Source organism: Drosophila nasuta, chromosome X (genome assembly GCF_023558535.2).
Source record: "Drosophila nasuta strain 15112-1781.00 chromosome X, ASM2355853v1, whole genome shotgun sequence".
NCBI classification, from domain to species: domain Eukaryota; kingdom Metazoa; phylum Arthropoda; class Insecta; order Diptera; family Drosophilidae; genus Drosophila; species Drosophila nasuta.
This window is the reverse complement of record NC_083459.1, coordinates 13,232,394-13,259,416: the sequence shown is the minus strand read 5'-3', so window position 1 is coordinate 13,259,416 and position 27,023 is coordinate 13,232,394. Positions and strand designations below refer to the sequence as shown.

Sequence of the window (27,023 nt, the reverse complement as noted above, 5' to 3'; positions counted from 1 at the left end):
CAGTGTCAACGCTACTGAAATCAATAAGTAACATTTTTGCACAGCGAACGCAAACTCTTTGTCTTTCCACATATATTTTTTATGCACTTTTTTGCGTTTTTTTTTTTTATTATTTATTATTAAATGAATTGGTGCAACCTAAACTGCCAGGCAATTGGCTACCGGTGTTCTGCTGCTGTTGTTGTCTACCACTTCCAAATGAATATGCAAAAGAGGCAAAGAGCCACAACCGGACAGACGGACAGACAGACGGACAGACAGACGGACAGCACAGAAGCGGCAGAGGCAGAGCCACAAAACAGAAATACAGAAACAGAAACAGAGTCTGAGTCTGGGGCAGTGGCAGTGACAGCAGCAGAAGCCGAAAAGCAAAAGCAGCCACTGTGAAATATACAAAATGCAGACACTGTGAATACATTCGGCAGCATTTTGGGAACTCACTGAATGAAGCATTCACAGCGGGGCGTGAGTTTCATTCGGGTTCCGCACTTAAGCCTGGACTCCAACTTCAACTTCAACTCCAATCTCAACTCCAACTTCATATCCATATCCCATATATAGAGCTAATTCAAATGAATCGAACAACAAAGATGACCGAATGAGGCAGACGAACGTCTGACTTTTTTTTGTTTCTTCGCTTTTGGGTTATTTATTTTGCGTTTTGTATTTTGCCGTTGTCATAACCATTTCGAGTCAGTTATCAATGGTATATTTATGAATGTAAATCGCACTAACCCAATCTCAGATAAGTGCAACTAAATGAATAAGATCAATATGGCAAACTGTTTTATCTCCCATTTGACACTTCTTCGATATGCCTTGTGATTTTGTAGGTGCTAACAGGCAATTTTTGAGATAACTTATTAAGTGAATATTAACGGTATTTTATTTAATGTATTCTTAAGCATTGATCGATCATGTTTGTTAACAGTAAACACATTTTTAGGGTTATTTCAAAGGGTCTTTCAAAGCGTATTTTAATAGAAGCAGAAAAAGAGTACAAAGACAGTATTTTCGTTAAAATATACCAAATAAATATACTAAAAAATACATAAAAGATGTATTATATGAGCTTAAGAATGTCTTCTATTTAAACATCTATCAATACAAAAAAAGTACAAAATTATTGTAGCGAAAAAATAAAAAGTTTAACAAATTATCATACCGAAAACATACCAAAATATATTTGAGCTTAAGAATTTCTACTCTTCAAATATATACCAATATACAAAATTTAATATACCGAAAAAATACTGAAATATGTTAAACGATATATTATATGATACGAGATTCTAAATTTCTACTTTAAAATATACCATTATTATACCAAAAAAATACTAAAATATATTTGAGCTTAAGAATTTCTACTCTTCAAATATATACCAATATACAAAATTTAATTTTAAATATGTTAAAAAATATATGATGAATATATATGAAATATATGATGAAGTATAATGAATTTCTACATCAAAATATACCAATAATTTTACCACTTTATTATACCAATAAAATACTAAAATATACCGAACAGCTTAAATATTTATTCCACTACATTTGGGTCTTTCAAAGCCTGTTAAGATTGCCCCAATTTGATGTCGTCGAACAAACTCATCACAAAAATGCAGTGAAACAAGTTTTTTTTCTCAAATTTAGATTGAATTATTAACTGTAGGAAAGTGTTTTGAATTGAATTCAGTCTGTTTCTAATAGATATGTACGTGTTAAAAAAATGATTAAAATGATGAATATGCTGGGAGTGGGTGGGGAGATGAAATAAAAGACTAAAGTGCATGCGATTAGTTTGAGCAATTGCAATTAGTGGAAGTAAGCCGCAATGCATTGTGTTTTTCTAATTTACTTAATTTATCAATATTAAGCGAGTATGCATATATTGTCGCTTAGATAAGTTGTTTTTGTTGATACGAGTCTTGGTCTCTATCTCACTCTCTTCTCTGGGTTTGAATGGCGTGCTACGCGAATGTGCGGTGTACGTGGTGAAGCAGCCAGCCACGTAATACACACTCGTCACTTTTAATTAATAGCCACCGTCAGCTTAAGACTAAGTTATAGCATAGACAGAGACCCAAACCAAGCCAAACCGAACCCTGGTCTCTGGTCGCTGGTTGCTGGTCGCTGGTTGCTGGTCTGTGGTTCCATCTGTTAGCGGCTCTCGTTCTCTAGAGGCCGCAGCTGCATGCCACTGCAATTTGCAATTACCGCAAACACACCGCATGTCGACTGACAACAACGGCAATGGCAACACAGCAACAGAGCAACACACCAACAGCAACAGCAACATAGCGATAGCAACCACATTGGTCGCGTCGACAGCAATAAAAGTACTACTCATATAAAAGGTAAAGTTTTTACCTTTTTTGCAAATTGAACACTTTTGCTGCGCTTTACTTACTGATAACACTCAATGGCACCACACGGACGGACGGACAGACGGACGGACGGACGGACGGACGGACAACAATTTCCAAGTACTTTTCGGAATCAAGTGCTGTTGTTGTTTGTTTAAAAAACAACAAAAACAAAACTTTGTCAGCCAGACGAGCACAATGAGCATTGTTTTGGGCTTTGCACTTGCACTCGCTAAAATGGGCATTAGAGCGAGGATTTAGAGCAATGTTTTGGTTAAGTGCACAATGTGTGCATTCTTCTTCTTTCTCTGTGTGTTTGTTTAACAGGCGCTATTCCACACAGTGCTTGAGGATTTGCATTGAAATAGCAGTGAGTGAGAGAATTAGCTGTGTATTCTCTCCCCTCTTTTGTTAGCTGCCTGTTAAAAGGACAATGGCTGCCATGCAGGGTATCTTGTGGTCGTCCACTCTCGCGACTGCTGTGATTGTTAGTTGTTAGTGTTTTGTGTTTAACCCCGGACTCAGATCGGCTCGAATCGGGGTTTACCTGATCCGGAGCGGACAACAACAAAAGAGCCTCTCCATTTTGTATTTGTATTTGTGATAGCTCGCTAATTTGTTACAAAATTGCACATTTGGCTGATGCGGATCAACATGGGGTAAACATTAAACTCACCTAAAACTCGGCTGCCTTTCTGCCTGCCACTTTTCAGTTTTCAGTTTCCAGTTTTTACTTGCCTGCTTCTGCTTCTGCTTTTGCTTTTGCTTTTGCCTTCTTCCTAATTTCCCTTGACAACATCCCCGTTGCTTCCCTTCGTCGGGATTTGATCCCATGTCATCCATCAAATGAAATGCGCGCTGCCATTTGGCAGTCTCTCTTTCTGCCGCATTTTCTTCTTTTCACTTTTTCATTAATTTCAGCAGCAAGAGACCCTCTCGCCATCGTCATCGTGATCAGCAGCAGCGGTGTTTTCATTCTTGAACTTTGACCAAATCTCCTGCTGCGCCATTTGAATCATTTAGCGGCATTTAGGAAGATCCTCATCAAAGGAAATCATTATTTGCCAAACGATGAATGGTGCTGCATGTTCTCGGCTGTAGTATTCTACTATAATCTCACTTAACGGCCACAACTGTAATCCCAAAAGTGTTACAAGTTGTTAAGTGAAAAACATTGTCAGCATAGTTGGGCTGTATAATATGCTTTTAAAGTGCCATCTCACTTAAGGGCCACAATTACGATACTACAAATATGAATAGACCGCTAAGTGCAAAAAAAAAACATGAAGTGCAGTTAAGTAACTTTACTGTGATAGTAACTTTACTGTGATAGAATTCAACGCCAACTGCAATTATGCACGCAATACAGTTTGGCCGTTAAATGATATGCGCGGCTGCTAAGAAAGTTATGGCTGTATTGATAAAAAGTCATGCATTTAGGCATTTAGGAGGATCCTCATCAAAGGAAATCATTATTTGCCAAACGATGAATGGTGCTGCATGTTCTCGGCTGTAGTATTCTACTATAATCTCACTTAACGGCCACAACTGTAATCCCAAAAGTGTTACAAGTTGTTAAGTGAAAAACATTGTCAGCATAGTTGGGCTGTATAATATGCTTTTAAAGTGCCATCTCACTTAAGGGCCACAATTACGATATTACAAATATGAATAGACCGCTAAGTGCAAAAAAAAAACATGAAGTGCAGTTAAGTAACTTTACTGTGATATCAATGCTGAGAAGAATTCAACCCCAACTGCAATTATGCACGCAATACAGTTTGGCCGTTAAATGATATGTGCGGCGGCTAAGTGAGTTATGGCTGTATTGATAAAAGTCATGCATTTATCACCTCAAATCTGTTTAATCTCGCATGTTTATAAACACTTCTGTACAACATTAGCATAAATAATTATTTATTGTCTTCACTTTATCTTAAGCCAGCCGATAACAAATGTAATCAATGGCTTCATCATAAATATCAGCGATCAGACCCATTATTCGACTAATGAAGACACACGTTGCACACACACACACACATACACACACACACATACACAGTCACCTACACTTCACACTTACTCATGTTGCATATAGCGTCAATGAGTGAGTGACTGATCATGTGAGTTATTTAAGCTGACTTGACTAACTTGTCGAGTAATCTAAGAGTTTCTCTCTGCCAGATCTCAATTTTTTATTTATTTATTTTTTTTTTGGTTTCAACACACGACCTAGCGTTGAGTTCCCCGTCACAGTTTGAGCAACAGTCTCTCTCTTTCTCTCTCCCTCTCTCTCTCTCTCCCACTCTCTCTCTTCATCTCAATGTTGCAGTTGAAGTCCTCGCTTCAGTTTCAGTCGCAGTCGAAGTCGTCAAGATCATGATCGCCTGCCCATCGACATGAGCATCGACTGCTTGCGGCGACGTTTAAATTTGTTCATTTTTTAAGCAAAATGAGCTAAAGATTCTATCTGGTCGTGTAAATATTTGTTAAAATTACGCTTTCAACTGAAAAATTTCAAAAATGTTAATTTTGATCCGTGCACTCAAAGCTGTCGTAAAGTGTTTAAGAGGTATCTCCAAGTCAAGCACTCTCTCTATTTTAACTTATGTATTTTCAATTTATTTGATGGCTTTCGATATTGTGTATTTAACTTGCTGCTTGTAATATTTCAACTTTCACTATTGTAATGTACTGAAGATATTAATACAAACATCGTATGTGGAGATTGCCAAACATTTGTAGACATTTGAGTTTCACCTATCAATTTCTGCCAGGAATCTACAAATTGTGGCTATTAATAAACTATTTTGATTAATTAATCAAAGTGCGAAATTTATAACATATAGTATGAAGAGTTTTCAAATGTAAATAAAATACATGTAAAAAGGTCAAAATTTGTGAAATTCTTTGACTCGCTTTTTTTACTTACTCATGTTTGTTGGTTAAATGATTTCATTAGTTCTGCCTCTTATGCTTTCCTCAATTAATTGATTTCATCAAAATTTATTACTAAAAGCAGCTCATCTGCTCAATTTATGTTATAAAATTCTTTGTTCTGACTGAGGACTGATGACTCATGACTCAGTCCATAGAACTGCTTCCTAAAAGAAAGAAGTAAGAAGTATTTTTTCCTAATTTATTAGAACTTTATTAATTGAATGTGCCACAGAACACATACCAAAATCATCAACCACTTTTTCAAATATTTTCATGAATCAACGTCAAGTTATTCTATTTAATATCTTTTTAAATACAAAGTATATCGATCTTTATATATAAGTAAAGTATGATAACAAAATTTAAATAAATTCTGTCGTTTTTTTTATAATGCATTTCAATAAAAAATATCTCCTCTAAGATTAACAAATAATGCTGCGCAACCTTTTTACAAACTCACAAATTGTTATACAAAATATGATTCTTCTTGTTAAACTTTATATCTCGGACACGTCAAGTTGAAAATAGTTTAGCAATAATTTTCTAATTTTGTGGCACGTTTTGGAAAAACTTGGATTGCTGCTTAACACGCAGACTAACGAACCACAAAAACGACTAAGAAAAAAAAGAAAGCGTCCAATACCAGTCTAAGTAGAGGGCAATTATCACATCCACTCTATGGTAGAGCGAACCCAGGACTAAGATCACCACACATACATATTATATTATATATGAAGCTCCTTTGCTGGTTTTCTAAGAAACTTGTTTGCAGAACAAGCCAAACACATCTGTCGATTGAGCAAGCTCACGCTTTATGATATTTTATCAAATTTCGATAGTTTATAATATAATAAACTTAATCAAACGAAGTTTTCTATTATAAAATTTGTTATTTGATGATATACTGACGAAAAGGAAGCTCGATTGAAATCCCAAATTATTTAACTTTTATGATTCGGATAAAAGTTGTTGAAGCTATTTAAGAAATGCTTTAGTGTGTAAAAAAACGTCTAAAGTAATCGAATCTTAATTGCTTCAATTCACAATTTGGTATATTTTGCAGTCTGTGGTATATTTTGAACGTAGTACCTTATCTTTATACCAAAAAGATACTTATTTTGGTATATTTTAAGAATAATACCGCACTGAGTTGTTTTTTTCCGCTTTCATACTTATTTATGCTTGTTATACATTTCGAAGTATGGCAGAAACTAAAAAACTAAATCACTAATCTAATAAAGTCTAACAATTAGTAAAGTACTTATCAGAAAACATTTAGTGATAAGTTCCCCGTGTATCAGACACTTGTAAGTCATAAACTATTCATGATAAAACTAGATGTCAATCTATGTTAATGACACTTCTAATTAAATGGCTACAAGTATTTGCAGACAACAACAAGATGTTTTTAATACATCAAGTATGCTTATTTTATAGTGTGCACATGTTGAAAAAGTCAGGAAATATCGCGTTAAATACATTGAAGTACATACATCAGGTAATACCAATTTAGCGCGTGTTTAATGGGTATAAAATCGGATCATTTGCAATATGAAAAATGCAATGGATTTGTATCTTTTCGTTGCCTTTGCCATATCTCGAAGATTGCTGCACTTGATACATAATTGATAACCATTATAATCAACCCCAATTAATTGCAGACAGTACTCCAAACACTCTTTTAGTCTCCCATCCAAGCCAAGTGGCAAGAGTGGAGTTAGAGTTCAAATTAATTGCAATATGAGACAAATTAAATGTGATCCCATTGAGGGTTGATCGAAGTTGAGAAAGGGGGAGAGAAAGAGAGAGGGGGAGAGAGAGAGCGCTAGAAGGCGCTATGCTTTTGCCATTATGGGGGAAGAGAAAAACTGTCATGTGGTCTTAATGAGCGGTCAGTTAATCATGACATTTTAGACCAAGTGGGCGTGTGGGGTTGAAAGCTCCCTTCTTTCTAGTACTCATGTGTCCTGCACTCGAACAAGTGGAAGGAAGAAGGAAGAAGTAACGAGTAACGAGTAACGATACTCCTCTTTCTATCTACTCCACATGGCAGTGATGAACTGCGCGTTCAAATGGAATCCCATCAAAGGCGACCAACTAATGAACAGTAAAGTGAGCCAACTACTCGAGTCTGTTGCTGTTGCTGTTGCTGCTGTCGAGGCATAAACATAAAATTAAAGCATTTCGTAAATTAAAAACGTATATTACACTTGTTATACCCTGTAAACATTGAGCAGACTTCATGTATAGAGTCGTTTCGCTTCAAGTTCAATAGAAATATTTATGAAAATTTAATAAAATGTTGCCAGATGTTTATTAGCCTTAAAGTTAACTATTGATATTTGTCGTATTTTTAAAATAAATAGTAATCCATTATAAAATTAAACTAGTTTTTGTTACATGTATATATATAATATAACGCAATATCATTAATGTTATAAAAGTAATATAAATGTTTACCTACAAAGACTGAAATCACTTTTTTTTTAATAAACGTTAAGGAATATTTTGGTTCAGAATTTTTAATTGTGTAAATTCTAAAACAAAAATATAGATATTTTATATTTAAAAGTAGATAAAGTAATAAACATTGAAAAATATTTGATATCATTTTCGATATTTCCTTTCAATTAAAGTACATTTTTTTAAGTCAGATTTCATACCTAGAGCTTTTAGAGCTTCATCAGTCATTTGGACTGCTTTACAGGGTATTTCATAATCGATCAAGCTTGAGTAGAGCGTTCTTATTCGGCTCGGTTTGGTTTTGATCGGGATCGGCTTTGGAGAGTCGACTTTGGGCTGTTGCCGCACATTTAAGACACCTTAATGCACTTCATCAATTTGGGTTATGGCTACAAAACGGTGGCCACGCATATGTCTGTCTGTCTGTGTGTGTACATGTGTGTGTGTATGTGTGTGTGTGTGTGTTGCATACTATATATTGGGGGCCCAAGCTGGAGCCGTAATTATCTCTGGCGCAGACTTGACTTCAGAGACTCGAGACTTGAGACTTGAGTCGATTCCGCTTTTTAAGATTTCGCAAAAATAATAAATAATAAAAAAAAGCAACAACAGCAACGCCAGCAACAATAAACAGGCTCGCTTTTGCCTCGCAGATAAAACAGAGAAAAAAAAAACACAAACTACAAAAAAACAGAAATAAAATTATGATGAAACTCCATTAATTTTTGTTGCTGTTGTTATTGTTATTTTTTCGAGGCCCGTTTGCAGCGGCTGCGTCATTGTTAATGAGTTTTCGTGTATGGCTTACTTATAAGAGAGCATCCAGGCAATCGAGAAGAAGCCAACAACGAACAGGACCAGTTTCAAGGAACTCTGGACCACGCTGAGACAAAGACGGAGCAGACAACAAAACCCTTTCGCACGGATGCTGGGCTTCAGTTTTCAAACTTTAACTTTGTCTGAGGAGCAGCACATTATAGTATATAGTATAGAAGTCGCTGATTTAGCCAACTTCTGTGTGCGATTCGTTTTTTTTTATGTTATTAAACTTCTTAGATACCAGTTGAACCGTGCTCCACATTGACCCTTCGCTAGCAGCTCGCTTGTTCCCTTTGCCATTCCCATTTCCATTCCCATCTTTGCCATCGCCTTTGCCTTTGCTTTTGGCCGTGGCTTTTGCCTTTGCACCATCGTCAGCAGAGTTAGTCAGCAGTTCCCACGCTGTTGAGCAGCCAGCAAGCAGCCAAAATCAAAGCCATTAGTTTACACTTTACATGCTAATGGCAATGACTCGGCCTAAGCCTCAGTCTCTGCCTCAGCCTCAGCCTTCCCAGTCAACACACAGAGAGAGAGAGAGAGAGTCCTTCAAAAATTGCCTTGGGCTAGAGGATGGCAATGTTTTGGCTTCTGGTTAGCTGGCAGGCCTCCGTCGCCGTTGCCATCTCCCCCCTCTCTCTCACACTCCCTCTCTCTGCCTGCCTGACTGCTGAAATAAAAATGAACTTTTTAATTGCCTATGAAACTCTCGGCTTGGCTTGACTCGACTTGGCTCCACAGCACCACAATTTCTACACCACACCATTTAGTTTCTGTATTTTTTTTTTTTTTTTTTTTTGGTTTTTTGGCTCATCTGTGTGGCGGGTCGCGTATTTGGGTAGCCAACCAGCAGACCCTGTTTTGGTTGTGGCTGGTTGTGAATCCGGAGCTCGGAGCTGGGAGCTGGGAACTCTGCAAGTTTTGCCATTGCCAATTGCCAATTGCAGTTGCCTCCAGTTTAACTTTTTACTGCCTCTTCTTCGCTTTTATATGTGTACATTGGCGCCGTTACGATCTGCAGCCTGACTGCAGTTAACTTTTTTTTTACTTTTTTATGTTGCCACCAAACTAACCAACAAAATTTGTGCGCTAGTTGAGAGTTGAAAAGAGTTTTGGCTTTACTTTGATTGCCTTTGAGTGTTTGTTACACTGTGCCACAAAGTTTGGCGTTTTTACTACCCCAACTTTTACACACATGGATACAAGATACAAGATACATGTTCTAGATACGCGTTGAAGAATCATTTCAACTAATGTGTGCGCTTTCGAGTAAACCATTCGATTGATTCAATTGAAAACGCTTAATTCAAAACAGAAAAGTGCCATAAAAATAAATGATTGCCGTAAATCATTTATTTTCAGACTAGTTTTGCGAGTTGCAACCGAAACATTTATCCCATCCACACACACACACACATGTAAGCAACAATTGCATTTGTTAATTCTCAATTAGTTTTTCCAATTTCCTAGACATGTTTTGCCACTCTGCAATCTTTTGCAACAACACAGAGAATTGTGTCAACATGATTTAACCTTTTGAATCCATTCTACAAGCAAATTCAAGTGCAGCCGTCGGTGAACTTAGCTATCAAATATCTTTCATATTAGTATATTCGATTTTTATAGCGTTGAAGAATATTTCAACGTTGTATGTAACAAGCAGAAGGATGCATATCCCATAAATTATACATTTATATTCTCGATCAATGACAAATACCTAGGCGATATAACCATTCGGTTGGCTGCTTGGGCTGGCAATCTGACATATTTTGTTCTAAATGGTAAATTTTGAATGTAATAGTATTTTAGTATTTTTGTATTATGTTGATTCAGTATATTTTTCTTGGATGTTATGCCTTTCATGTATATTTGTGATGTGATAATATACCAATTATAGACTTCGATATTTCTTAGTACATTCATTCGGTATATTTTCTGAATAATACCTGTTGTATATTTTGAAGGTAATAGTATATCCATATACAAAACTTAGATTTTGGTATTTTTTCAGTATATAAAATTGGTATATTTTTATCACAATACCTGTTGTATATTTTGAAGGTAATAGTATATCGATATACCAAACTTAGATTTTGGTATTTTTCAGTATATTTAATTGGTATATTTTTAGAATAATACCTGTTGTATATTTTGAAGGTATTAGTATATCGATATACCAAACCTAGCTTTTGGTATTTTTCACCATAATTAATTGGTATATTTTTAGCATAATACCTGTTGTATATTTTGAAGGTAATAGTATATCGATATACCAAACTTAGATTTTGGTATTTTCAGTATATTTAATTGGTATATTTTCTGAATAATACCTGTTGTATATTTTGAAGGTAATAGTATATCGATATACCAAACTTAGATTTTGGTATTTTTCAGTATATATAATTGGTATATTTTTAGCTTTTGTATATTTTGAAGGTAATAGTATATCGATATACCAAACTTAGATTTTGGTATTTTTCAGTATATTTAATTGGTATATTTTCTGAATAATACCTGTTGTATATTTTGAAGGTAATAGTATATCGATATACCAAACTTAGATTTTGGTATTTTTCAGTATATATAATTGGTATATTTTTAGCTTTTGTATATTTTGAAGGTAATAGTATATCGGTATACCAAACTTAGATTTTGGTATTTTTCAGTATATAATTGGTATATTTTTAGAATAATACGTGTTGTATATTTTGAGGGTAATAGTATATCGATATACCAAACTTAGATTGTGGTATTTTTCAGTATATATAATTGGTATATTTTTAGCATAATACCTGTTGTATATTTTGAGGGTAATAGTATATCGAAATACCAAACTTAGATTTTGGTATTTTTCAGTATATTTAATTGGTATATTTTTAGAATAATACCGCAACAGTTTTGCCTTTATTCAAAATGGCTAGCGGTTGATTGTAGTTTTCTTACTTGTTATTATATGTGTGTGAATTATTTGTAATATTATATTTTGAATTATCAGTCAATTTGTAATTCCAAATTATATTCTTTTATCAACTGTTTACGATTGACTTAAATGTATAATTTATTATATTTAAATGTTGTTTAACTTCTTAGCTATCAATTTAAACACAGAGTAGGTTATATTTAAAGAGCTTAAAACATGAATTCAAAAAGCGTGCTCAAACTTTAGAGTGTCGCCTAGTTTTTTGTTTCCAATTTTCTTAATTAGTGCTTAAAATTCTAGTGGAAAACTAAAATTTTGGAGTATTTTCAAACATAATTACGAGTGTTTTGTTGTGCGGAATATCAAAGAGGAAAACGTAGGTGGGGGGGAAAATGCATTTGGCTAATGAAAGGCAGTTTATTGTCATTTGGAAGCCAATCAGAGCAAGGCGCGAGTTAAACAAATTCGGTTAGCACAGCAGGTGGCGATGGCGGTGACGTTGGCGGTGGCGGTGGCGGTGGCGGCAGCAAATTACTGTGTCTAGCTGAGGGAGCAACAACAGTAAGAGCAACAGCAACAGGCAGGTCGGAAGACTGAGAGTCACAGCGGGCGCTATCAACGACGGCGCTGCAGGTTCAGCACCTTTTGTGCGATAGCCGACAACAAGTTGCGCGTATCAATCGGAGGCGGTGTCATAATTTTCACAGCAGGTGTTGGCGCTTAAGAGCTCCGCACTCGGTCGTGTGAGTGGGAGAACAAAAGAAAGACAGGCAGACGGACGGACGGACGGACGGACGGACAGACAGCGTGAGAGAGAGCGAGAGCGAGAGGGGGGAGACCAACTGCAGAGTAACGAGTGCAACAAAGTGCAGCGAAACGCTGACTGAGGCAGCGACTGCGACTGAGGCAGAGGCAGCGTGTCGGCAATAACCATAAAAACATAAAAAATCTAAATTCGATGTGGCCCGAAGCGTTGCCCTTTGAAGTGGGAGCGAGAACTGGACACAGTTTCAGAACTCTCTTCTGGCTCTCATTGTTTAATGCCAATAACATAAATTTTGGAAAACAATTCATTATTCATGTGTGTGTTGTTGTTGTCTGTCGTCCTCTTTTCAATTCACCTCGCTTCGCTTCGGTTTTGGGATTAGGCTTCTCTTTTCTGTTTTTTTTTTTGTTTTCCCCCTCTGTGTGTTCTCTTGTTCTTTTCCGATGTTGCAGTTGCAGTTGGACAGCGACAGCGACGCGCTTCGCTAATTTGGTCAATTCGGATGGCGTTAGGTCGACTCGATGGCGCCTCAGTGGCGCCCCCTGTGGGGCAGAAAAGCTAAGCATAGCTCACGTTATGCGAGATTAGAGGCGTATATTGATATTGAAATAAAAGTTATTATTATTATTACTGGCGTTTTGTTATTATTTTGTTTTCCCGCGCGCTCAACGATTAATCAAATCAAACGTACACTTTAATTTTCAATGACTTGATTGATTGACTGACTAACTGAACGACTGACTGACTGACTGACTGACTGACTGACTAACTAGCCTGCTCTGTAAACATTGCATGCTGGCAAGTGGGTATCATGGTTTCTATCTCTCTCTCTCTCTCTCCCTCTCTCTCTTTTTATGTTTGCCATTCCGTGTTGCACCCATTTTATGCAAATTCTTTTGGAAAATAAATTCAAATGCTTGATTTACGATATGATGCAATTCTATGATCACTTTAAATGCATTACGAATTCAACAATTTTATGATCTTTTCGTGGGTTTAACTTAAAGTGGAATTCATTAAATCGCATTAAATCAATCGGGTGTCAGTTGAAAAGTTAATTAATTATTTTAATTAAATGTTTTTGTTTTTTTTTTACTAATTTTTAAAATTCTTGTTGCAATATTACTGCTTTCCATTGTTATATATTAAAAAATATATGGCTTATGTAAATGTTTATTATATCGTATTAGGAATAATGTTTAATGCGAGTGGAATTCTAAGTTTTATTCTATTTCATTCATTTTTCAATTTCAATCATTTTTAAGGTTCAAACATTATTTCTTTTCTATGAAATTTAATAATAAGTAAGAAGTAAACAAAAAACAAATTCAAACATAATTATTTTTCATAATTTTAATTGATATTGAAAACCATACAAATATTATATAGTACAATATTATTTTTTTACATATATTATCTTACATATTATTTTATATTATTGTGTTACATATGGTATATTTTATATTATTTTATATTATCATAACGTAAATCAAGACGAAAATTAGGAATATAAATGAGATCAATCATATCTATATTAATTTGAACATTTTTATAGATGATCAAGTGGTATCTGCTGGTCGATCATTCAATGCCAAAGCATCCTTACTGGTTTTCCATAACTTTCATGCTGCACACCTAAGCACACACACACACACACACACACATACACATTTAAGAGGCGCAGTTGCACGACGTTGAAATTGCTCCAATTATGTATTATGTGGTGCGAGTTGATCTTTGGCTTCGTTTGGCTCGGCTATCGAATTTTCGGTGAAACGGTGGCCTTCATTGCACGAGCTGAAGACGAAGACAGCAGCGATTGAGACTGATCTGAGCCAAAGACAGGCTCATCCCTCTCAGTATGTGTGTGTGTGTGTGTGTGTGTGTGTGTGTGTGTGTGAGGCTGCAATGTCATTACACTGCTAGCGGGGCACAGTGGCACCTGTCTACCATACGAGTATTGCACGCCACAATGCCAGACACTGTCTTTGGGGTTCGAGTCTTGGCTATGGGGCTGAAGCTGGGCGCACAAAACAGTCACAGCAACCAGCTATCCGATTATCCGATTATCCGAATGTCTATCCGCCCAATCAGCAGCGCACACCCAACACACACAGCGTCCTCTGCAATCATGACTGAGCGAATGCGGAAATGCAGCTTGGCCGTTAAGTTGAACTGTTTTTGGTTTGGTGGGCAGCAGCAGCAACAACAACAGCAACAACAACAGTAGTAGGGCGACCCCCGAGAAATTATCCGACAAATAGCAGCTTCCGCGACCTCGATATTCGGCTTTCGGCTTTCGGCTGATTGCTGGTTGTCAACATTGGCTATACCTCCTTCTTAGCTACTGCTCCTCCTTCTGCTTTTCCTCCTGCCTGCTTTTCGCTCTCCTTTTAAAGACTAGGCACAACGGTAAAGCCAACTAGGCAACAACTGTAAATCGTTGCACAGAAACTATTAACTTAATTCTGCTCGACAGCCAGACAGCCACTTGACTACTGGGCGGTCAACACACACTCACACACACACACACACACACACACACAAACAAAAAACAAAAGCAAAAAGTGGCCAAGTCGACTTTTACCTCTCTCGATTTACGATTTACGGTTGCAGCTCTTCCTCTTCTTCACGATGTTTTGTTGCTTTTGTTGACAATCTTTTCTTTTTTCATTACTGTTGTTGTTGCTGTATTTTTTTGGGGTGCGTCAAACGAATGTTGTTGAGCTGTCGCAGCAATATGTTTGATGGGAATTAGCAAAAGGATCAACGACAGCCAGCAAATGGGATTTGGTAATCTTGGCAATTATTGCCCAAAGTTCCGCTTCGACCGTCGTCAATCATGTCATAATAAACAGATGGAAATTGATTAAGTTGAATATCTCAACAAAACAGATGTACAATGAAAAGGACACGAGAAATCTTGAGATTCACAGCACTGAAGATAATTGGTGAATTTGTTTCAACTGCAACTGTTCAGGAAGTGAATTTATCTAGATTCTTTGATTTCGATTCATTTAATACTTTTCTTACGATCTACGATTTACGTGTTATTATTATGTCAGTCTTTTTTAGTATTTTAATGTAATTTAACGGACAGTATAAAGCATTATTCCCTAATTATTATATATGTATAGTATATTAAAATACTGTCGAAAAATAAAATATGCTTTTGCAACCTTCTTTCCATAATTTTGTAAAAGAATATATAAAAGTATAACTAACAATGTTTCAGTATATCAGTATATAATATATACTGAATATTTTTCCTTTGTCTCTAGAGAAAGTTCACTTTATATAAGTTCAAATATATAGTGTAAAAGTACAGCTAAAATGTTTTAGTATATCAGTATATACTATATACTGAATATTTTTCCTTTGTCTCTAGAGAAAGTTCACTTCATATAAGTTCAAATATATAGTATAAAAGTATAGCTAAAAATGTTTCAGTATATCAGTATGTAATATATACTGAATATTTTTCCTTTTTTAAAATACTGTCGAAAAAAAATATACTCTTGCTTCCCTTTTTTGCATACTTTGGTAAAAAAATATACTATATAAAAGTATAGCTAAAAATGTTTCAGTATATCAGTATATAATATATACTGAATATTTTTCCTTTTTCTCTAGAGAAAGTTCACTTCATCGGGTGTTCACTGTATTTACTGTGCTGTCTCACAGTTGCCACGTAGCCGTATTTTTGTGTTTTGCTGCATAAAGAAGACAAGAAAATAGACCGTAAAAATGCGTCGCATTTAACATAAAAAGCGCAATTTGTATTTGATTTACGTAGCGAATTAATTTTGTGGGTCGGCGGCATTTCGAGTAGAAATCTGTTGATGTCGGTGTGGCCAACAGCCAACAGCCAACAGGAAGCGAAATTGAGCATAACGAATTTGTATTTAAATAATTTGAAAATCTGTGCAAAAGGTGCTCTGCTTAATTATGCAAAATAATCGCACTTGAACAAGTCCAAGTGCAGTGAAAGAATTTATAGAAATTCTAGCTAAATGAAATCTGAAATCCATAAAAAAAAACAGAACACTTTAAAGATAAACTTATAATCGATGTTCATTTGTTGCAAATGATTAAAATTTCCAATCAACTTAATTGTTTCACTTTTTTCTTTGACAAGCTGTCATGTAATTACACTGTTATTATGAACACCTCGAATTAAAATTATAACATAGATACACAAAACAATTTAGTGTAAAGATTAAGTATAGTAAAATAAAATTGAACATTTTTCTATTGGAAAAAATTGAAGCAATTAATATGTTGAACGATTTGAATATGTAGTTTTCTTAGATGAAAACTAACTAAATGAATCAAGCATACCATATAATTAATCGAGTTAGTTGCAGAATTTTGTAATTATAAATAATAGGATAATAATCATTTTGGTTGACAATCTAAAATATATTTTGTACTTTGTAGTATAGAATGTTTTAAATGTAAGAGTAAACAGCCTTCGGTATATTTTAGTATTTTTGCACTATATTAATTCAGTATTTTTTTAGTCTATGGAATGTGTTGTATATAAGAGTATATCGATTTAAGGGGAAAAAAAACCCTCAGGTTTATTTTAGTATTTTTTGGTATATTAATTTGTATTCGGTATATTTTTGTATTTTTGCACTATATTAATTCAGTATTTTTCAGTCTATGGAATGTGTTGTATCTAAGAGTATATCGATTTAAGGGGGGAAAAAAAACCTTAGGTTTATGTTAGTATTTTTTTGGTATATTAACTTGGTATTTTGTTCTCTATGAAATGTTTCCAATGTAAGAATATATCGATTTAGGAAAAAAAACTTCGGTATATTTCAGTATTTTTTTGGTATATTAATTTGGTATTTTGTACAATACAGAATGTTTTGAGTATACGATTATGTTGATGTAGCAAAAAAGCCTTTGGTATAAATGTGTAGTATTTTTTTGGTATATTAATTCGGTATATTTCATAAATAAGATACCACATTGTTTTGTATTTATTCAAAATAGGCAGCTGCTATATCAGTTGTTAAGTTAACTTTTAGTAACATTTATGGAGCCAACTTTCACTCTACGCCTGAATTCCTAAAATTTAGGGTCAAATTGAAATTACACATTTGAAGAAAGCTTATATTAGCTTTGGTACTTCTCTAGGCGAAACAAGATGATCCATTTGTATTTTGTATGTTCACTTTATTTAGAGTGAACTTTGTATTGAAATCAAGGCACTCCACAGATGTGAATCCTCAGATGACTTCTTCACTTCAACCCGTAACTGATGAAACAATTTGCTTCTTTGCAGGATCATCCCAGTCTGCGCGGCACTCCGCTGGCCATGCTGGCCGCCCAGTGCAATAAGCTGTCGAACAAATCGCCGCCGCCGCTCGCGGACGCGGCTGTGGGCAAAGGATTCCATCCGTGGAAGAAGAGTCCCAACTCGCCAGCAGCGGGCAACAGTGGCACATCCGGTGGAGGCGGAGGTGGAGGCGGAGGCAGTGCGGCCAGCGGCAGTGGAAGCAGCAGCGTTGGCCAGCACTCACCATGCGCCATTTCAGCAGCCAGCTCCTCAAGTTCCAGCGGCAGCGGAGGAGGAGACACCGGGCAGGCAGGGACACGCAGCAGCAGCATCTTATCGAGTGCGAGCAGCAACAGCACGATGGTGAACATCACAGCTAGGTAAGCAGCGCGACGGCGTCGCACAGTGGTGCACATTGAGCACATGGCATTGCGATGTGCACCACTGTGCGTTGCCGACAAAAGAAACGAAAGCGTCATGTACGCTCCACCCCCCCCATCCCTCATGCAGTTCGCCCTATACAACTTGCGAGTAATTTCAGTATCTATCCTTACAGTCGACCTCTGGCCTCGTCGTGCGCCGCCGTCGGCAGCTCACCGGCAGCCAGCGCCTACGGCAGCGATCTGTATTTTCCCAACACCGCAACCTCCACCGCCAGCATGGTGGCCGACAATCATCACATGCACCAAGGTCTCCTCGGGAAGGTGGAGGGCGCCCCCTTTGGATCGGTGTACTCACGCCATCCCTACGATTGGCCCTTCAATGCCGTCTCGCACAAAGCCGCGGAGGCGGCCAGCGTTAACTCCGTCAACGGATGGTGGGACATGCACAGCGCTGCGGCTGCCGGCAGCTGGTTGGACATGGGAAGCGCAGCGGTTCAGGCCGCAGGGATGCACTCGACGATGGCGAACTATGCGAATGCCGCTGCTGCTGGCAGCGATTACAGTTCGGCGCTGTCGCATTCGCTCTCGAATACCGCCCACCTGCTGGGCTCCGGTCAGCATCTGCTGCAGGACACCTACAAGAGCATGCTGCCGGGTCAGGGCGTGGGCGTCGGGGTGGGCGTGGGTGGCTTCTCGTTGCCACACAGCTCGCCATCGGCGGCAGCAGCGAGCGCTGCCTCGCCACAAACATCGTCGCCATCGACGCCATCGCCGAGATCGCAGCGTCGCTATGCGGGACGTGCCACATGCGATTGCCCGAACTGTCAGGAGGCGGAGCGTTTGGGTCCGGCTGGGGTGCATTTGCGGAAGAAGAACATCCATTCGTGCCACATTCCGGGCTGTGGCAAGGTGTACGGGAAGACGTCGCATCTGAAGGCGCATCTGCGCTGGCACACCGGCGAGCGTCCCTTTGTGTGCAACTGGCTGTTCTGCGGCAAGCGTTTCACGCGCTCCGACGAGCTGCAGCGGCATCTGCGGACGCACACCGGCGAGAAGCGCTTTGCTTGCCCCGTGTGCAACAAGCGCTTTATGCGCAGCGACCATCTGGCCAAGCACGTGAAGACCCACAACGGCACCGCCCCGAATGGCATCGGTGGCATTAAGAAGGGCTCCTCGGAGTCGTGCAGCGATTCCGAGGATCCCGCCAATCAGTCGGGTGAGTCGAACGGGCTGGGCGGCGCGTCCAGTGGCCAACAGACGGGCGCCGTTGGTGGCGGCGGGGGTGGCTCCGCAACCAGCAGCAGCAATGGAGCCAGTGGCAATGGCAATGGCAGTGGCACAAGCAACGGCCCCGTTGCTGCTAGCTCCAATCGGTCGGTAGCCGGTGGCAGCCATCCCGGCACCCCAACCTCGCTGCACGCGCACAGCGCCTCAAGCACGCCCAGCGGCAGCGGCAGCAGTCTGCTGGGCGGCGGTCTGCACCTGGCCACGCCGCACCAGATGGTCGCCGCGGGCGGCTCGCCGGTGATGTTGCATCAGCAGCAGCAGCAGCAACAGCAGCAGCAACATCAACAGCAACAGCAACATCAACAACATCAGCAACATCAACAACAGCAGCAGCAGCAACATCAACAGCATCAACAACAACAACAGCAACATCAGCAATTCTCGCAGCAACATTCCCATCCACACACGCATTTACATCACCATCATCATCACCTGGTCACAGGCGCATCGGCCTCCAGTCCAGGGCTGGATCATCGACTCGATCACAGCGCCCTGGTCGATATCAAGCCGCCGATGGTTTGAGGTTCGCTGGGACCCTTTCTGTTCACCAATTGAGCGGAATTGGGTTCCTGGTTGCCACACAAATTGCTTCTTGAGCTGCTTCAACAAAAATAACAAATGAAAATGCAAATGAAAATGAAAATGAAATGAAAAACAACTACACTATATTGAATGTATGTAATTGTAATTGTAATTGTAATTGTACGTGTCGAGTCCTTAGGTTTTAGACAGAGAGAGAGAGAGCGAAAAGTATCTGGCAGATACTTTACCACATATATATATGTATATATATATGTGTGTACGTGTATATATATATGTATATATATGTGTGTGTTGTTATGTATAATCAGCTATTTATCAGCTACTTAATTAATAACAATCAATTTGCAAATCAATTCGCAAGACGAATACAATTTTTTTTGTCTAGATTTTTTTTTTTTTTTTGTGTGTCACAATTCAGTTTATAACTTTTGTATATATGTATTTAACATGTCTCTAGATGTCTATACATACGCATATATATATATATATATATATTTAATAATACTTCTAAACACACACACACACATACATATAGATATTTATGTCTAAATCGTAAATGATTCTCAAATATGGAACCTATCAAATATTGTTCTTGCTAGCGCAAAAGCAAAAGTAAAATAATTTTGATAATTTTTTTTTACTAGCACATAGATGTAATTTTTTTTTTAATATTGCATAAGTAAAAGAATTATCTATTGGCAAAAAGTAAGAAAAGAAAGAAAAACAGCAACGTTTATTATATATATATACATCAATATTACATACATATATTATATTCTGAATACAAATAATGAAATATGACAAAATAAAATAAAATGCGAAACTAAACAAAAACAAAAACCGAACAAAAAACAAATGCGAAATCTGATTTCATTACATGAGAGTCTTATTATTGGTTGACAAACAAACATTAACAAGCAAGCTCAACAAATGCAGAAGAAGAAGAAGAAAACGCAAAATATATTAAATATATATATATATAATTAAATTAATATTTCTAGTCCAAATAAAGGAAGGCAAAACAAATCAATTTTGATGATAACTTAAATAAGGTTACAAAAAAAACAAAACAAAAAAAAAACAATTGCTTTGCTTAATACAAAAATCAACAAAGATCGATTCAAAGTTAAATTAATTGGATGTGCTTAAAACTAATATTAAAAAAAAGAAATGTTTAGAAAACTGGGTGCTGGCAGAGGGACAACCAAAGAAAGGAAACCCACAAAAAAGATGAGAGGACTTCTTTCTATACACACAAACTTATTAACTAGACAGATTAGAGAACATCGTAAAATCATAAATCATAAAAATAAAATAAAAAAATTGGAAACAATTCAATTCTTTGTATTTTATGCAGTCCTCTCTATCTCGCTCTCTTTAAATTTGTCTCTCTCTAGTGTTGCGTACTTAGCGTCATTTTGTAAAATAAATCTAGTTATTTGTTTTATTTTTGCTATCCGTATAATAATAATAAAAACAAAAAGAAAACATAAACCATATGATAAATACATTTTTTTTCAGTGCTAAATATTTTTGTTGTTTTATTAATTTCCATACGATTAAGTAAATATTTATAGGATTTACTTCAAAAACAGAAAACAAAATAAAAATTAAAACAAAACGACCACAAATCGATTTTAGCTGACACTTTGCATCTTTTAGTAAATATATTATATTTATATATATATATATGTAATTATATTCATATGTTTTATTTTTTTTTTAACACAATTTAACAAAATTTCAAAAGTTTTAATTGAAGAAAAAATAAATTTCAATTTAAAATAAATACAAAAAAAAAACAGAAGTTATTTAGGACACAATTTCATTATATTCTATTTCTATTTCTGTTGTTGTTTTTTTTTTTATTATTTTTTTTTTTGTGTTTAGTGCCTGCCTCCCAATAAAAATCAATTTGTCGACGATTGTCGGAAATTGTATCTGTATCTGCATCTTCCCAAATTCCCAAATTATGCTGGTAAGTATGGTAAAAATGGGTGGTAAGCGTAAAATATGTTTAGACTCAATCATGACCATCATCGGGGATGCAAGGACACAAGGACGCAAGGACTTCCGACCGGATCATTGTTGGAAGTGGGGTGATGGGTGGCAAAAGGCAAAACGAGAAGGGGGAATTTCCTCCTTATATAGAGGGTGACATTTGGCATTTTTGGAGTGCAGAGACAGCGACAGTTTATTTAACATTTACCGAATACTATATTTGGTATATACTGCGTAGTGGGCGTCATCGTGGGCGGCCCGCCCGACCATCCTTGTCGTTAACGACTTAACCGTAAGCGTAAGCGTACAAAAATGTCATGGGTAGAAGAAAAACGCTTAACGCTCTGAATGCTGAATACTCAACGCTATTTGCTTTGGTTTCGCCAGTTACGTTATTTACGACAAAACTCATCGCTGGCTTCTGTATCTATGTGTGTGTGTGTTTGTGTGTTGACTCTTGTTTTGGGTGATTTAAATTTTATTACCGTAGATTTAGCTGGGGTCGTTGCCAGACAATCACGGCATGGGGGAGATGTTTTCCAAGGGTCCAAGGGTCCAAAACAAGAAGAAGAAGAAGGGAACGAACAGATTGAAATTGAAGTGAGTACAGATTGGTTTTGATTTTTTCTGCCTTTTTCCTTTTTGTGTGTGTGTGTGCGTTAAGAGTAGATTAAGCTGTGCATTTATTTTCGTTTTTCTTATGAGATGAGGAGGGGGGAGGATTCAACTTAAAGAGGGAGGTGGCCAACGATGTTCATATGTTTAGCAATCGCAATGTCTCCATGACAATGAATAGCAAATGCTTCACAGCAAATACATAAATTACTATAAGAGACGTGAGTATCCATTTAACTTACGCTCTTGAGTATTTCTTAGTCCCATCTTATTTTAGTTCACGTGACTATTGACTTTGACTTTAGCTTTCGAAGCGAAATTAACATATATTTGGTATTAAAATATACTGAATTTTTTATTTATGTGACGGCAGAAGATTCAAATTTGAGCCTTCAGTTCATATTTGCTTTGATTTTAGCTTTTCCCCAACTTATAAGCGAAATTAAGATATATTTGGTATTAAAATATACTGTATTCTTTATTTATTTAACATCAGAAGATTCATATTTGCAACACACGTAAATGTTACTAACTAAATATATACTTATATACATATATATATAACTATTTGCTTTGTTTTAGCTTTTCCCTAACTTCTAAGCGAAATTAACATATATTTGGTATTAAAATATACTGTATTCTTTATTTATTTGACAGCAGAAGATTCAAATTTGAGTCTACAGTTCATATTTGCAGCATATTTTGTATTAACATATATTTGGTATTAAAATATACTGTATTCTTTATTTATTTGACAGCAGAAGATACAAATTTGAGTCTACAGTTCATATTTGCAACATACGTAAATGTTATTATAAATAGTGTACAAAAAAAAAACACAAGAAAAAATAATATTTTTATTTTATTTAAACATTCCTGAACGTTTTTTCCTTCTTGGTTCCATTTTGAGATTTTCCCATTCATTAAACAAAAATATAATCTTGAAATGAATCAAAATGTTTTGTAGAATTTTGATCTTGATTTTCTTCTTCGTCAATTTTGACATCATATAATCTTGATTAAAGATTTTTTCATCATTTTAACAAGTTTTTTTTTTCTGTGCATTTATTGAGGAGATACTTTGCTATATTTATATTTATTTTGCAATAAAAAAAAGCATCTTGAAAAAATTCACAGATTTTTTATACATTTATTTTAATTAATGTTAAAAAATTAACAAAAAAGAATGTACATAAATAGTTTTGGAATACTAATCATATCTAATTAGTTGCTTTGAAAACTCCGTAACAATATATAAAATGTTTAAGTACTATAGCAGCAGCAAGTTAATTTACTCTACAAACTGACAAAATGATTCTCACTTGCTGTCATTATCGTCTTTATTTACAACAGGGATACTAAACTCGAATCTGCTTTGAGTGTCGAATATTCGAGGATATTCGAGTAGCTAGCTTGCTATACACTTCGCTCATAATGTCAAATTTCAAAGAGGCGCCACGAAAGTTGTAAATTAAAATAATGAAAATCAACAAAACAACAACGCAACAGAAACAGAACAGAAACAGAAACAGAAAACAACACGTCTCAGAGCAGCATGCGTTTGGCATTGGATTCCAACATTGGATTCACACTTGACACTAGAACCCAAAATGTGCTACGACTACGCGCATCTACACTGAAAGAATTTGAAGTTCAGTCATTCATGGCAACAACCAGAACTTTCTATATATAATGAACCAACATTAAATAACTAATCTATTACATTTGAATTCTTGCATATTATAAGTTTGCATGTATAATAAATAAATTGCGATAGAATCTTAATCAATATTCGATGTTTATTAATAAAGGGGGCATAAATAATTTCTTAAGAAAAGTTTATTTTACATTTTGACTACTTCTTTAAATAGTAAAACCAATTGTAGAATATTATCACTGCGAAAATAAAATATGGTTATAGAAAATATAAAACTATTTTAGACAGAAACCACAAATTTAAAATATTAAAATACTCGCGAATTGATTTCTTATAATAACAAAATTCAAATAATGTTTAAACCAAATCTTGATTTCATCTTTTGTTTAATTCAATAAATAAGCAAACAAATGTTGTTTACTTTAGAATAAAAAAAGAAAAGCAATGCGTTGTAATACTAGAATATTATTATAATAAGAACCATCTTGACTTAGGAGCATTGTTTTTTCAGTGTATGAGCACGCAGAGTCACACCACAGTGACAATGGCACAGGACATGGCAGATGATAAATGGGCGCTTCGGCGGCGCTAACAAAATCATTAGCAGTAAATTTTAATTAAACCAGGAAGGATGTACGACATCACATTCTAGACTGATCAAACAATAGATACCACTTTTAAATCAAAGATAATTTTCATATATGTGTTTAGTAAGTTTAATTTTGTGTTTTTAAATTTATTTATTTACTATTCAATATGAGGAACTTAACAAATCTGTATTGCATCAAATATACATACATATAAACCAAATTATTTGATACAATGGAGAGGATTATTATAATAGAATAATTAAATTATAGCATAAATGAAACCAGTTACAAATAAACTTTTTATGTTTATGAGATCTAAACCAAAATCGAGTTTTGTTGGGAAGTTAAAGTAATTAAATTTATAGCTGGAATTTATATGAAAGATGTCGAATATATCAGATAAGAATTTAATATAATCTTTAATAGCACATTAATTTACTATAATGACAAGTAAACAAATGAAATTGTAATTATCTTAAATGTTGAATGGAAAAGTTGAAATATTGACTTCAGCTTTTTCTTTGAACGAAATCTAAAATTGCAGTGGAAAGTTTTGTTTTCAGACTACCCGCTAGTAACAACCGAAGTACAGGGTATATGCTATAGTATATGTAAATATGGAATACACGATAGACACTGCCAATCGAGCGCCCTTCGCCAGAAATGGAGGAGGGCAAAGCGTTGACTTGTCACATACGAGAGAGAACAAGGAGCAGGGAAGAGGGGAACTGGGAACTATGGTGCATAATACCAGCTGCTCCAAATTGTCAACACTTTAGCTGAAAGTTGAAGTCGAAGTTGTGGAGAAAAGACAGAGCAGAGAGGAAAGGGAGCTGGGGGCAGGGGGCGGCATTGGTCGGCAAGGCACTTGAAAAATTTCTTAATGGTTGCCCCGCCTTTGGCGCTGCGGGTGTTTGTTACCCCCGTTGTTCACACATTGTTTTCATTAAGCAAAAGCAAAAGCAAAGCAGCGCACACACACAAAAATTTCATCCTTTGCTTTCGAGTGTCTTAAATCAGTGTGTGTGTTGTGTGGTTGCCGTTATTACTGCTGCTGAGCTGAATGAGTGCGCGTGATTTGTTGTTGTTTGTCTCCTCTTCTTCTACATCTACTTCTCACTGTAGTTGGTGTTGTTGTTGTTGGCATTGCTTGTCACTGAACTGTCCAGCGTGTGTTGTCATGCTTCTCTCTTCGCTCTTGTGCCATCTCTTCTGTTCTGTTCTCTTCTCTTCTGTTCTGTTCTCAGTGTGTTTTCTCGGTTTCCGCATCTGTTTGCAGTTGACACGATTATTTATGTTTATCTCGCGTTAAATATGCGCTATTATCAGCATAATAATCGCAATTAAAAGCAAACTAATTTATGGCAGTGATTTATGTACATTATGTGCCTGCATTCCTCACATTTTCTCACTTCACATACATTCTTCGTTCTTTCTTTCCTCTCTCTCTCTCTCTCTCTTAGTCTCATAACTTATCCATGCAGCGTATTCAAATATTTTTGGTGACAATTCCCTTTGGTTTTTTTTTCTTTTCGTTTTTGATGGCTCTATAAATGTTTGTTGTACAGTTCTCCGAATGAGTAGTGTATTCCCTTATTTCTATGATTAAACTAGTGACTTCGTTTCTGTTCTCGTTCTCGTTCCCATTTTCGTTTTCGTTTCCGTTCTCGTTCTCGACGATTTCATTTAGCGTTCGGCAATTTCTCGATTTCTCGATTTCAGCGCATTACGTAAAGTATCCCGCAGTGCGCAATTCAAAAACGACGCAAGGACACCCGCAACGTATTTTAATCTCATTAACTTTTGCCGTTTTTGTTGTCATTTATCGTTTTCATTCGCTTGTTGTGGGATGCGATGACATTTAAGCAAATTGCATTTGGTGTCCTGCGGCTATTGGTTTTCGCTGCTGAGCACTCTCAACTCATTTATGCTTCCAGTATTTCCCCCCATCGCAAAGGACTCAATAAGGGAAATTTGCAGGGGATATTGTAAATGCAATCTATACAAAATCCAATAACATACTCTTCAATTGAGATACATTTGTATCAAATCGTCTACTTATTAATTAGTTTTCTCTTCTTTGCTCAGTAGAATACAATCGTCTTTTATTCTATGTACACGACTGTTTCTAGCTACTCTAGAAATTTCTTTCAAATTCCGTCTCTCTAAAAGAAGTAAAGAAGTTTAAATTTAAATGTACAATATCTTAAAGTTGCATTCATCAATTGAGACACGTTTAACGCAAACTTAATCTCTGAGATCCATTTCTTTTTACAACAAGTAAGAAAGCTACAGTCGAGTGTACTCGACTGTAAGATACCCGCTACCCATTTTGAATAAAAGGAATATATTTTGCGGTATTTTTCTCAAAATATACCGA

At 36.3% G+C, this 27,023-nt stretch overlaps 1 protein-coding gene across 3 annotated transcripts in view; it reads left to right on the top strand.

The window, feature by feature from the left end:
* LOC132797001 (transcription factor Sp9) overlaps nt 1-19,849 on the top strand; it is a 39,209-nt gene extending 19,360 nt beyond the window's left edge. For 2 of the 3 annotated variants that reach the window (XM_060808400.1, XM_060808399.1), the window contains 2 exons: nt 17,574-17,947; nt 18,109-19,849. In XM_060808400.1, coding sequence (XP_060664383.1) covers nt 17,574-17,947; nt 18,109-19,759 — 2,025 coding nt within the window. In that variant the 3' untranslated portion in view covers nt 19,760-19,849. The remainder of the gene's footprint in view (nt 1-17,573; nt 17,948-18,108) is intronic. The other variant, XM_060808401.1, reaches the window with a different exon arrangement.
* The last annotated feature ends 7,174 nt before the right edge of the window (nt 19,850-27,023 follow it).